We start from the raw sequence: 14,423 nt of genomic DNA on the forward strand, positions 1-14,423 counted from the left end.
ATTACCTGTTGTTTGGCAGCACTGATGGAGATTCAAGGAGATGCAGAGAACACAAGACAAATGGCACCCTAGCAAAGCATCATAATTCCTACAGTATCTCACCTCTAAATTCTAGTTCTTTTTAGATAGAAAAGCTAATGTGTTGAGACATTTTGAGACACAACAAGAAAAAAGAGTCTTCTGTTAAAAGCAGATTTTGAAAGCAGAATGTTTGTGTGTTTAACATACTTAGCAGTTCAGAGACGTCAGACTTGCATTTGCATTTTCTTTTGTATATATTCCCAAGCTTGGTGTCTTGAGGCTGGCTAAAGGGATTTGCTCAAGCAATATTTCACATGGTGAAAATGTGGCTATCTGAAGGTTGGGGAGATTATGCACCTGAGAAAATGTAGTTAGTTCAAACAGATTTCCATCCTGCAGTGAGAGTTTCCTTTCAATCAGAGATTTTGGATTGGTCCTAAAGGCTTGGTGAAAACCATGGTTAGAAAGAAAGTGTAAGAGAGCAGATTAAAGTATTTTTGTCAGCTAATATGTACGTAGTAGAATTAAATGAGCAGTAGAAACTTGGCTTTTCTGTCACCTAGAGCAGTCTTCTGTTAATGGCTCACAGAGGTCAGTTGTTTCTGTTCTGTGCCTGCCATTGCCAACCTGACACATTCAAAAATCAGTTAGGCCTTAAAATTCGTAACAGCCTTCTCTTTTGGGCTTGGTTTCTAATTTTTGTGTTCTTAAAGTGGTAATGAGTTACATGGTCAACATATTCTGTGCAATATGAGCATTAGATGACTTGTGTAAATGTGAACATGTGTCATAAGAAACTTCAGAGAGCTTAAGCTGTAAGTAAATAGTCAGATATTGTGAAATTTGTAGAAAAAATTACAGGAGTTGGCTAAACTGCATATGCCTAAATAGTCTCGGAATGTCAGGGTCTCTTAAAATACATCTGTGTTAATTGAAGGAAACAGGCAATGTCTAAAAAAAGGCTGAAGACTGTAAATTTGTCCATCTTGAGTGTTTTCTTTAGTTGGATGACTTTGAACATATGCAGCTGCTGTAATGTAATTGAGATGGCTGCGACCATGGTCTGTTTGTGAATCTGGTGGCAAAGCCTGTGCATTTTGAATCATCATTCATTATACTGGTCGCTTGTCATGTGGCAACTCAGCCACGTAATATTAAAGAATTTGCACATAGAATGATTTGAACAAGTTTTTTTCCTGCGGTGGAGGTGGAGGTCTAAGATTAAAGCTGAGACAGTTTGCTTCTTGGTATTGAACATCGTTAGTCATGATTGCAATGCATTTTTGTACTTGTTACTGAGATCTGTGTATTTTGCTCCCAGCTGTAAGCATTAACAGTGAATCACAGCTCTGTACCTTCTGTGAACTTGGGAAACAACTGCCTCTTTGTTTGGTTTATTCCATGCTATAATCTATAACAGGAGGGTCCAACCTTTCTAATACCAAATCTTCAGTGGCAGCTTGCCAGGAGCTGAAGTCTTGGGCACATGCAAACGTGTGTGCACCCACTCTCCTACACCATCATAGTTTGCCATGGTGAACACTTCCTATGGTTTGGAACTAAGCACAGAGTCATGGGGTTTGATTATATTTCTGTGTCATGATGGATGAAGAGAGATGTCTTGTTTGACTTCCTTGGCAATAATTATAACAAGGAAACTGATGTTGAACAATTTCAGTTGCATACATTACAGGAAGAGGAATGGGTATCCTGTTTTGTAACTAGTCTACCTGCTGTGCTTCTGACTGAAAGTACTGCCCCTGGACGAGAATTTCCTTCCAGAAAATCTCTGGCTTGAAGTAGGGTGGGAAACAGTTCTCAGGTTTTAGCCAGTTTCTGGGCAGCATGCTGCCGGTGAGTCTCCACTGCTCTTCTGTGAGATTCAGAGAAAGCTCTGTTGGCTCTGTGATTTTAATTTTTTTCCTTCGAACTTGACTGTACAGTTCTCAGAATTAAATACAGACAAGGCCCAGTGTCATCAAATATGACTTTTACAAGAGAAGCTATGGAATCTGTCTGCTGGCAAAATAAATGGTCGTGCTATGCTTAAAATGAAAATTACTGTTTTATATACTAGTGTGCTGTTCTTCATCACTTGCAAAAATCATTTTTGTAATATCAATACAGAATGGCAAGGATTGATTTTAACAACATCAGGAAAAAAAATAGGGTTTTTGTTTGGAACAAAGGGAGAGAATTTTTCCAGTTTATCTTATGACTGCCATATCATTGGGCATCTCACCATTTTCTCCATTCTCATGTAACTTAGTGCACGAATACAACATTTGTCACTGGAAAAGACTTGTGATCATATGAGAAGTGTAATGGAGTCAAATCTTATTGGTGAAATAAATACCTTGCCTTATTACCTGAAGAAGATTGACAGCGCATGTTATTAGACCTCTGTGTTAGCACTAATAGTTAAAACATAACTTAATTTTAAAAGATTACAATTCCAAATGTCCATTTCATCAGTTCTAGAGTACTATTCAAATACTGTCTTATTGTTGACAGATTCATTTTGAAGGTGATTTGCCAAACGAAACTCTCTTTGGGATAGAATGCCTTTGGTATTGTGTTAGAAAATCTGCACATTAGTGCTGTTAAATTTACAACTGGCTCCTAAGATTCATTCTGGCTTGATGACACTTATTTAAAAAGAAAAAAAGGGGGAGAAGATACTAGTAAATATATGTCATAATTTAAGCCTTAACTGTTTTATCTGCTCAGCCTCTGATGTGTTTAGAACTGCAAATGAAAATGCCATTTTTCTCTTTGTTCAGAAAGGTCATCACTGAGCAGTGGCGAAAGGACAGGGTTTGATTCTGCAAAGTTCTGAGTGATTCTTGTGAAGTCCTTACATATCGCAGGTGACTGAGCATGTGCCCAGTGTAGTAGGATGGCACTCCATCTGCTTACTGAAGACAGTCTAACAGCAGCCTGATATGACGTCTAATGAAATTTAATTTGCAGTTATCATGATTCCTTTTCTTACCTGCTTGATGGAAATTTGACCTAGTTACTCCGTAGTACTAGATCAATTAATTGTAAAAATAATCAACAATTCTGTTTTGGCTGGCAACATTCCCTTTTCTGACGTCTTGTAAGTAATTTTTGCAGTATGTATTCTTGCATTAACTCTTGCAGAATCTCTTCTTTATTTAAACAGCAATATTTAACATAAAAATGCCTGAGTTATACAATGATTCTGTATTAATGAGAATTTAACTTCTGCCTTCTCCCAGTGTATCAATTGCAACAGGAAGCTCCCCATCCTAGAAGAATAACCTGCACTCGTGAGGTGGGTATTATAAATGTTCAGTTTTACAGAGTCCAGTAATTGCAGTCTTATACTTAATGGTGCCCAGCCCTAACAGTGGTTCCTCGGAATACTTGGTGCTGTGATTAGATGAAGTAGGCCTGCGGGTACTCGTGCTATTCGACTTACAAATCAAATTACAAAGCATTTTGCATATAATGTGCACACCTGAGAATAATTTACTGGATTTTGATTCCTAGATATGTGGAAACATGCCTTTTTTTCCTCCTTTTAGGTCAGAAATTCAAAGAATCAAGAGCAGACCTGTACAGGGGGACTATGCACCTATTCATACATACCTTGCTGCTAGATTCCTGCAATAAAGCAACAAAGGGAAGAGGGAAACCTCCCTGCTGCTGTTACCTGAGTTGTAGTATATATGACTCATTAATACTAGTAGCTAAGCTAGGCAGAGTCACAGATTTTAAAGATCCAAACAGGAACAATGGGATCCCATTGGTATACAGTGATAGAGAAGAATCTGCTCATGGATTCAGTTGTTGAGGCAGACCCCAGATTGCCAGTGTGTTCTGAGCTACCATCCAGCAGAGCAGCATCTCTCCAGAGCTGTGGTGCTGGAGGATTTACCTTGTAACAAACATCAGTGCCAGCAGGATTTTACTCATATCTGCATCTCTCTTGCAGCTTCAGTTAGGAACCGGGCAAACGTTAATTTTGGTTTCAGAAATGCTGAAATGTTAGGCTTGACTTCTTAAGCAGTATTACAAAACGCAGCTCTTACTGAATAACCACTGAAAGTTATTATGTTGCTGCAATAAAACTTGAGCATTTTTATCATGTGCTGGAGAAAGGAAATCTGTCTTTGAAATATGTTAGTCACTTTGATATAATATTAAATACAGGGGGACATACCACTGTCAGGAGCATTAATAGCTTACAGTCTAGATCACAAGGAGGTTTACTTTACAGAATTGAACAGGCATTTCTCTGTCATCTTGTCAAATGCCCAAATGAGATTCTATGAAGTAGTCTGTCAATTTTTAAGATAAAAAGTAGATATTTAACAGAAATGAAATACTGATTTTGGAGGAAGCACTCCTGTTTTCCATTGTTAATTTGAGAGATTTGTGTTCTTATGAAAGGTATAGCTATAGCTGATTGCACTTAAGCAAGACATAGCTGGAATAAAGAACAATATGTGAATTTTACAAGAAGCATTGCAGAAAAAAAAATTGACTTAACCGGTGTTTCTACTGTTAATGAGGGTCCAAGCAGGGCTATTGGTGTGTAGACATCTTATGGACATCAGATAAGGTTGAATGAAGACAGGAAGGAGACATCTATAGAAGACACAAGCTCAGCTCTGAAAAATGGAAGGTCTTTCATTCTTTTACTTTGATTGCAACATTATTAGGAAGGTTCTATTCTGTGTGTTCCCTATGATAAGGTTTTTCATTACATTAATATACAAGGTATCTTAAGTCTTGTAGGAGCTTAGTCTTAGAATACAGGGTTGTGATTTTATAGAGGTTGTATGGAGTGCTCACCTGGATAGGATGAAGTATTTTATTCCCTGCCTCCAAAGGATTGTGCTTATTATTGTAAAGTGATGTTGAATAGTTATTTTACCCTTCCTCTCCTCAGAAGTATTTCATTGATGGAAGAAGTGCGAATATGTATGTAGGTATGTGTATATATGCATATGGTAAAATGTACGAGGGATTTTTGGTAGCCTTTTGTCAATGATCATCGAGGTGCTGACATTACCCTGTGCAATCACTGTGCTCTTATTTCCCGAGTCTTATTTCAGAGCCCTGCTATATTCATGTATTACATTATATGCTTATGAAGTTGCCTGGCTCTTGTGGTGATGAGTCGCAATTCTTCGGTTTCTTCAATTAGAATCTTTGAGACGGTCAGTTGTGAATGTTTTAATTCTTACAGAATTAGAACCTTAATTTTTCTGCGTAACTTTTGGCTACTAAGAAACAAAACAAAACAAAAAAACCCCAAACCAAAAATGAACATAAAAAACCATAACAGACATATAAGAAGTGGGGGGGAAAGTACAAGTGCAGTTAAGAAAATCTCATAGCAGATAATGTTTGTAACTGCTTTGCACATCAGCTGATTGATGTGTACATACGCTGTAGTCAGGGAGAAACCGTAAACTGAAAAAGGGGTTCAGCATACTCAGTAAGATCTGTTTGCATTATATCCCATGCTAGTTTGACTGCAGAGAAGTGCTTTGGGTCTTTTTGCCCTAGGTGATAGGAAGTCAGAAGCAAATTTTATGCTGAGTTCTCCTTCATGGAAGTTCTTAGAAATACCATTAACCTATCCAGGCAGATCAGCAGAGGTAGAAATGTGTTTTCAGTATCTGAAACGTAAAAATGTCTCCTGCTTCTGGAGTGCTGGAATCCTTCAGCTATTGATCAGATTCAGATGGCCCTCTTTTTAGAATCAAACAAGAGACCTACTCTTACCAGTCAAATATAAAAACATCTGTGTAAAGCTTCTTCAAAATGAACCACACTGACAGCCATAATTTTCTCATCCTCATTATCACTGAACTTTAATACTGTGAATGATAAAATTTTATTAGCTATTACACAGGTGGCAAATTGAGAAGTTGGACTGTTTTAGGGAGGTAAATTTGCTGTGAGAGTGTGGTGTCCTGCATGAACTAATCATCCAAGCTCTTTGGAGGAGGGTACCTGAGCTTATTGCATCCCTACACAGATTGCTCTTCCTGATCTAGTTCTGTATATGGGTATTCTGCTGGAATCAGTGGGGGATTGGCAAAAGTACCACAAGCAATCTAAAAATTCTACTAAGTCTTGTCATCACTGAAGAAAGAAATGCAACACATTAGTGTCTATAAAGTCATATTTCTATGAATTTATTCCAAAACAAGACTATAACATATGACAAACTTTAACTAAGTGTAAAACTTTGCTGTGCCAGCTTGAGCACAAAAGAGACATTCTGTGTTTTAAAATAGCTTCTTGAATTGTGCAGAGTAAACCTGTGTCTGCACCATGAACCTTGTTGAAGAAACTGAGAAATAAAAACTGCAGGTTTTAGAAACCTGAACTAGAACTAGAATCTTGAACTAGATAAAATAGAGCTATGAATGAATCAGTCAGTTGCAGGTATTCAGATGCAGAACAGAACATATTAAATGCATGTTCTCTCATTAAAGAGTCTATTTATATACTAAATAAGGTCTTTGAAGCTTATTTTTACCTAATGAAAGTAAAATTGAAATAATGTTAAATGTATGCATTTTCCTACTTCTACGTTAATACATTACAATGCAGAAAACTGTTCTTCGTCGTAAGTATTGAACAATGTGTGCAGCTGAGCCACATTTGATGTGAAAATACATTCAGTGAGCAGTAACATGTTTAACCTTTCTCTCTGGTCTCAGCCTTTCCTCCTAGTGTTGAGCTTTGTGATCTGCTCTTTCTCAGCTGGGTTCCTGTTAGCATCCATGTGTGAGTCAGTGGGAAGTGGAATCTTTTCCTAAGTGGTTGAATTATTCAGCTGTATAAACAAATTCATAAACATTATGAAGATAATTTTGGTCCAGAGAACATCAAAGAGTTCAGTGGGAGGGAACAACATGCAATTTGATAAGGTATTAGCACGTAAATTGCTCCTCTTGCCTTATTGTGTTCCAGTTGTTGACATAAGCAAGAGTGATGATTAGGGGAAAAAGCACTTGGTAAAGACTAATTGGAAATCACACCTTAAATAAAACCCCAAGCTTTCATTTAAAGTGCAAAGGCAGTTGTTCTGCAGGTCCTGATAGTGAGAGGTGTATTCAACAGAATGACCTACTTAAACATGAAATGCTTCTCAAATACAGAGAATTCAAGTTTCTGCTCTGTTACATCAGCTTCATATCAGAGCAACACACAGATCAGTAGAATACACTGACGTAAAGAAAGCATTGCATTTGAGATTTTTGTATTGTGAAGGTGCAGCAGAGCCAAGGCTTTTTACACTGCGAGGTTAATTTATAAAGTTGATGGTTCTATAACATTCTAAGGATGTTTGACTTCTGCGTGAGGCTTACATTCAAATTGTGATGTTTGTGCAATTAGTATTGTATCGCTTCCATGGAATTTGTATTTGTTGTGCATATAATCTTTTATGTACACGTGTGTGCATGTATAAGACTTATTTAGGGCATCCTTTACTGCTATATGAAGGCACTCCATGAAAAAATTTAAGTAACTATGTAGGAAAAAATATCAAACAGACAACTTATGGCGATAATTAAAATCACTGACTTTTTCTGTCCTATTCTTATAGGTCCTTCATCTTAATTCAGTGGTAGTAGTTAACAAACCTGTTAAACAACATCTCTGTGTAGTCCTGTGAAAATGGCCTCTGTTGAGTAGTCAAGAAACAGCGTAGATGAGCATATATATTTAAGGTCCCTTCCATCCCAAACCAGTCTGTGATATAATGCACATGCTTGTTAGAGCTGTTCTCAAAGATGACCTCACCTGTATGAATTCAACCAAAATGGCTTCCCATATTTCATGGTAACTAAACTCTTTTCCAGAGCAATGGCTAACCAAAGGCACTAGCCAACTGTGCCCTGTATATAAATGTTCATAAACTTGGTTTCATTGGCTTCACACCTCAGTAAGAAATGAGACAGTGGTGGATATCTCATTGATCTTTGTGATTCTTGCAGGAATCATAGTGAGACCTGGATCTTTCTTGTGGCTTCTTCATTAGTGGTGTGCAAATAAGCACATTGGAAACAAGTATCTCAGGGTTGGTTTTTTTTCCTAGGTTAGAAGCCATTTTTAAAACTGTGCCCAACAGAGGTTAAACAAGCAGCAAGAGGAAATTTTTTCCCAGAAGTAAAAAGTCCTGTGAAGTCAAAAGACTTAGCATTTAACTGATCTTTGCTACGTACAGGGGAAATTAAGTACCTAAGGCTGCCTTTACTCATAGTCAACAATACTTTAGTCCAAAAATACCGCCAAATCAGATTAAAACTCTGCAGCTGATAGTTACACTGTGTTTTCAGCTAACAGCTTTAGTTAAAATGACATTTTGTTGCTAATGCTTGTGATTTTGTTTAAAAATGTATTTCCTTTCTTAGGTAAGTTTCAGTTCCAGTCCAAATGGGTGTTTTGGTTTTGACTCCTTAAGGCTGAGCGTGAAAGGCTAATGAAGCTTCTGAGCCAAACAATTTTGGTTTTCAGTGATCACCCACAGAGGATATGTGGGTGCCTGCAATTGTAGTTTGTAGAAATACAGTTAGGCAAGAACTTTGTGAAGTCCAGGCAGACGCAAAAGACCAAGAAAGCTGCATCTCACTTCTGGTTCTGGTGCTGCTATGGATACCTAAAGTAAGAACAAATGCTGTGCTGCTTTTCATGCTGAAGTTGCTATGAGCAAAGTCGGTGTGATGATATTTGTAGGAAGCATTCTAGAAAGCTGGAGAACAGTGTTTACTGTCTTAAGTGGTAAATCTGGTTTATGCAGTGTATCTGTGTGTTTTTTTTTAGGTCCACGTGGACTGCACTAAGTGTGTTTGTAGCCCAGCTAATTCTGAGTGAATTAGAAGGCTCCTGTTGAGTTCTGGAGATGCTTTAGAGTCTAAATGTATTTATTCAATCTAGATGTCAAACAACCCTAATATAATCTAAAAGTTGTTAAAAAAAAAAAAAAAAAGAAAGAAAGCCCCAAACACCAAAAAAAGAGTAAAACTCCATTCACTCCCCAAACCAACTGGGGCTCAAGTTGCACTGAATCTTATACAAGTAAATAATGTTACACATCAACATTTGTACTGAAAGTTTTGTGAGTTGGTAAAACTGAAGTAAAGATTCAGTGATAACAGAAGTGGTTCTTTTCCTCTTTAACTCATCATCCACCAAAATGAACTGCAAACCGAGCTACAGTTGCCTTGGCGGTCCAGCAGAGCTTTTCTCTGATGCTTTCCTCCAGTCATCTGGCAGTTCACATTTCCAAATGTTTGCACACAGAGTATAATATTATAATTTGTCTTAGGATTTGCAAGTACTCTGAAGGTGCCCTGTCACATTACTAATCCGTTTCCAAAATGGAATGCTTTGGCCTATATAGATTTTCCAGTTCTGTCATATAAATTCACTGTATTCAGTGAGATAAATACAAAACCTCTATAGAGAGACAGCAATATCTTATTCACGACAGGATTCTTATTTTTTAATAACTGCCTCAGAATAGTGTCTTGTCTTGAGGGTTTTAGTTAGGAATTGTTGCAAGTTTCTATAACAATAAAATGTTTTCACTTTTTTTCCATTCATGCTGCCATCTTCCTATTGAAATAGCCTGCATTTAACAAAGAATATGTCAGACTTTCTTTATCTTTTGGAATGATCCAGTCTCTTCAGGTCCTTTGAAGACAGTTATCATACTGGTCAAATCTTGTTTGCTATTATGTGGGGAAAAGAAATCTTTTAGAACATTATAAATCTTTCCACTGACAGAATGATTTTTCAAAAGTGATGAACTATCACAGTAGCTTTTTATCTGCTGGGGATGGAGAAGAATGTTTGTTAGATTGTACACCAGGATGTATTTTTTGTTGTTTTGGACATGTGAAATCTTTATACTCCGCTGAGAACTGGAGAGAAGCACTGATTTTAATAGGCTTTTTTTCTGAATAGATGGAAAAGAGAACCTAGGGTGGTAGTTAACTGTATTTCATGTTTTATTATAGTTGGATTGTTTTGTATTCTTGCAGTTCAGGTTGTGTAATTGTTGAATTTTACTCCCCAAGGAATTTCCTCCTTTAACTTTAGCAATGAGGGATAATTCTGGGAGATCTGCAGTTCCTCACTTGTCTCTGAATTTCCTGGCCCGTTAGAGATCAGTCACTTCATCAGAAATACCTAGCAGGCAAATTGTGTTCTGACACCTTTGCATGTTGTGTTTGTTTATACTGTAGGGTCTCTAGAGCATGGCTGGGCTGGCGTTACCCAGTGTAACACATGCATACCTGTTGTTGGGGTCTTCGAGGTGATATTACAGGCAACACAGTTTAGTGAAGTCAAGAAGTGCAAGACTGAGGCCTCACTCTAAAACTGTCTGGTAGTGGCTTGATTTCTGCCAGCAGTGGCACCAACAGCTCTATGATGGAAAATAATTTGTAAATTTAAGAGCTTTATAGATGTTTCACTATGACAGTGCACTTAAAAATATAGTACACTTACACCCAGGAAATGATTCTTTCATTTCCCCTTTTTGGCAGTTTGTACAAGCAATACTTAATGCCATCAGGTTGCATTAGCAGAGCCCCATGGATGACGTGGTGCAAGCATCTCATTCTTTCTCACTCAGTTTTAAGCCATTTGGAAGTGCAGTGTTTCCCAAAGGTCTACCTTTGGTTTCCCTATATTCCACACACAGGGAGAATCCTGGGATAGTTGATGGTTTTTGTCTGTACTTTCACATTATATCCCTTCCCATTTTTAATACTATGTTATGGACAGTGTACTTTGTGTATGGATTCAGCTGTTATGAAACATTACAATTTCTGTTGTTTCTTCTAGGTAGAGAACAGACCCAAATATTATGGAAGAGAGTAAGTAACATGCACCTCTGAAAGTGGTTTATCCAGATGTATTGGTTGATAATAGGTACAGAACAGGTTGCAAGTGTTTGCTCTGGGCTCTTTGTTTCTTCTCTATGTTTTACAGCAGTGTATCTTGCTCACCATCAGATTCTTATTGCAGTACCATCACTTCTGTCTGCCTAAAATTACACCTGCAGTTTCTGATGGATATGTGTATCATTGGGTGCTACCTTAAGTGAGAAAAACATATGTTTCTGTTCTTCCAAAGGGTTTTCTTTGTCTACCTCCCCCTCCAGTTGGCTTTTGTAAAAGGTGTTTGTGTGCTGGAAAAAAAAAAAGATTTGGATTACAAACGCAATATAAGCATACATTATATGTATCTTCTATTTCAGATTGCTGAGGCAAAGATGGGTAGATACAGTGTGGGGAAACAAAGCAGATTTGATTTTTATTTATTTTGGTAAAAGGTGTGCAGTGTTGCTGGGTTAGTATGTCAGTAATTACTGAGATTATATGTAATCCTCAGCTTCTAGCAAGTTGCCATAATATCCCTGAATGCTGCAAAATGCTGGAATGCATGGCACTGGTGCAAAACATGTGAAGCCAGCAGAAGAAAATGGTCTTATTTGTACCTATTAAACTGATAAATGCGGATGTAAAAAGCAATATTCTTGTTTCATAGATATTGTTTCATAGAAACCTTTCTAAACTATTTAAAATTATGGCAAGTGCAGGCAGAAAGAAGATTAATTTAGCTGTAGATTCCTGCAAACCAGTCATTTTTATGTTTGCTTCTTTTTTAATTACCATGGTTGGTGGTTTTTAGAAGAAGAGGACAGGATGATTCAAAAGTGAAAAGGCATGTGTTTTGAAAGGTTCTTTGTTCCTTAGATTCCATGGGATGATCTCAAGGGAGGAAGCTGACCAATTATTAAGTGTTGCAGAGGGAAGCTATCTCATTCGTGAAAGCCAACGGCAACCTGGAACCTACACTTTGGCATTAAGGTTGGTAATTAATATTTAATCCTTAAGTTTATAAAATATTCAACAGAATGTACTCAGTTGTTGGCCTTAGTGCTTGAACTTCCTTGTGATTGTTTTAATTAATTTATTTATTTTTTAAAGCATGGTACTTTTATATCCTAGTTACAGATTTGTTATCTTTAACCTTCCACAACCCTTCAGTAAGTGCTAACATTCCTTATGTTTGCACCATCAGGATAATAGCAGTTGTGTTCTTGCTGGTGTTGCTTCATTTTGCCCTTCTCCCACTACATTACAGATGTGATACCATATAGGTGTTGGGAGAGCAGGCAGTCAAGAAATAAAATCCATCTTAAGCATTCACCTAACTAGTCTGCTGTTTGGATTACTTCCTAGCTAAGCTCGCTGTTACTGAAGAGCAATTAGTTCTCTCTAGTCCCTCTGTGGAATGGCCAATAAATCAGGAGGTTTTTGTCTGAACCCTGTTAAGTAACAATGTTTGTAGATCTGTTTCTTTGCAAAATTCTGTCAAGTGGATCAGATATAAATAAAAAAAAAAAAAAAACAGAAATAAAAAATAACTTAATTAGTTGTATTTTTAAAATAGTTTAATTACCCTTAAGGTAATGGAGGTTATTTTGGTCTGGGCTATACACTTAAGTATTCAGATGGGAGATGGTGATTATTAGCTGTGTTTTAAGTCTAAGTGAGATGGTAAAACATTGAAGGAGAAGGTACAGTTACTGAACATTTTATATGATTAGAGTAAGATTGCAGTTAAAATAAGAATATCTTAATAGGTTGTGATTACTTTTTCAGAAAAGAAGGTATATTTTACTGAGATGTTTGTTTCTGTAGTAATAAGATTTCAAATAGAAACATTGTCATTTACACAGGTTTGCGTTAGCAGCTTAAATAAATCTGTTGTTTATTACAATCTAATACTCCATCTACTTCTGCTCTTGCAATATTCATTTAAAGCTAAAAAAAACCACAAACAGTTGTTATAACACCTGGCTTGAAGACAAAGCTCGTGCACCTTGCTCCTGATGGTGCAGAAGTCACAAAGTCTATAGACTGTGAAAGATGAAGCTGCTGAGCATGTGGCAATAATGTATTAATTTTACAAATGCTCATCCAGTCCAGAAGGTCAAAAGATGGGTCTCTTTTAGGCCTGATGGTGTGTCTTTCAAACTGGAAAACCTCTTTGAAAGCAAGAAAATCTATTTTCATACCCAGTAGAAAAGAGAATGGATGGCTGTTGGTGATCAGTTTGGGAAACAGTTTCAGATAATAGCAAAGCTGTTATCATTGATTTATTTTGAGGAAATTCAGCATTTGGCCAAACAACTCAGAATCTGTAATTGCAGCATGTTGCAACCATTTCATTATGATTAAGCATTAGCTAAACAACTTGTATAATAAGGGTGGTGGTCTAGGTGTCTGCTTTCCATCCCACAACAAGTAATGCTCTGTTGTCTTGCTGTTGGCCTTGTGTACGAAAGAGGGTCTTAGCTGTCATACATTAGGTGAATGTTCCTTGTGAACTGCAGTGCTGTGCCTTCCACACATGGAAATTTTGCCACTAGGATTTCTTTTTTATCTCTGGTAGGATTTAGAATCATAGAATCATAGAATAGTTAGGGTTGGAAAGGACCTCAAGATCATCTAGTTCCAACCCCCCTGCCATGGGCAGGGACACCTCACACTAAACCATCTCACCCAAGGCTTTGTCCAACCTGGCCTTGAACACTGCCAGGTATGCAGCATTCACAACCTCTCTGGGCAACCCATTCCACTGCCTCACCACCCTAACAGGAAAGAATTTCCTCCTTAGATCCAATCTAAACTTCCCCTGTTTCAGTTTTAACCCGTTACCCCTTGTCCTGTCACTACAGTCCCTGATGAAGAGTCCCTCCCCAACATCCCTATAGGCCCCCTTCAGATACTGGAAGGCTGCTATGAGGTCTCCATTCAGCCTTCTCTTCTCCAGGCTGAACGGCCACAACTTCCTCAGCCCGTCTTCATACGGGAGGTGCTCCAGTCCCCTGATCATCCTCATGGTCTCCTCAGGACTTGTTCCAACAGTTCCATGTCCTTTTTATGTTGAGGACACCAGAACTGCACACAATACTCCAGGTGAGGTCTCACGAGAGCAGAATAGAGGGGCAGGATCACCTCCTTCGACCTGCTGGTCATGCTCCTTTTGATGCAGCCCAGGATACGGTTGGCTTTCGGGCTGAAGTTTTTTCGGGCTGAAATTTCTTTTTCTTTCTCCTAGAAAGTGTAGCAGGAGTCTGCATTTCCATTGACTGGAGGCAGAGTTTTGCTCAGTTTGTATTTTTCCTTTCTCTGGAATTACACATATACACAGAACATACCCATTAGTCAGTATTCCCACTGACTCTGCTGCTGACACTGTAGCATCTCATAAAGACTAGGTAATTTCTGTGGTCTGTCTGTTCAGGCTGACTGTGAGAAGTCTGCTCTTATTGCCATAATAATTTTATGTAATTTTGCCTATAATTTATAGCATTCTTTTGA

The 14,423-nt window shown here is 37.8% G+C and overlaps 1 protein-coding gene across 4 annotated transcripts in view; it reads left to right on the top strand.

Moving 5' to 3' along the window:
- CHN1 (chimerin 1) overlaps positions 1 to 14,423 on the top strand; it is a 105,463-nt gene that overhangs the window by 22,447 nt on the left and 68,593 nt on the right. For 3 of the 4 annotated variants that reach the window (XM_065670314.1, XM_065670316.1, XM_065670315.1), the window contains exons 4-6: positions 3,267 to 3,322; positions 10,873 to 10,904; positions 11,787 to 11,900. In XM_065670314.1, coding sequence (XP_065526386.1) covers positions 3,267 to 3,322; positions 10,873 to 10,904; positions 11,787 to 11,900 — 202 coding nt within the window. Of the gene's footprint in view, positions 1 to 3,266; positions 3,323 to 4,963; positions 4,986 to 10,872; positions 10,905 to 11,786; positions 11,901 to 14,423 lie in introns of those variants that run through there. The other variant, XM_065670318.1, reaches the window with a different exon arrangement.

Source organism: Lathamus discolor, chromosome 3 (genome assembly GCF_037157495.1).
Source record: "Lathamus discolor isolate bLatDis1 chromosome 3, bLatDis1.hap1, whole genome shotgun sequence".
In the NCBI taxonomy this organism is placed as follows: Eukaryota; Metazoa; Chordata; class Aves; order Psittaciformes; family Psittacidae; genus Lathamus; species Lathamus discolor.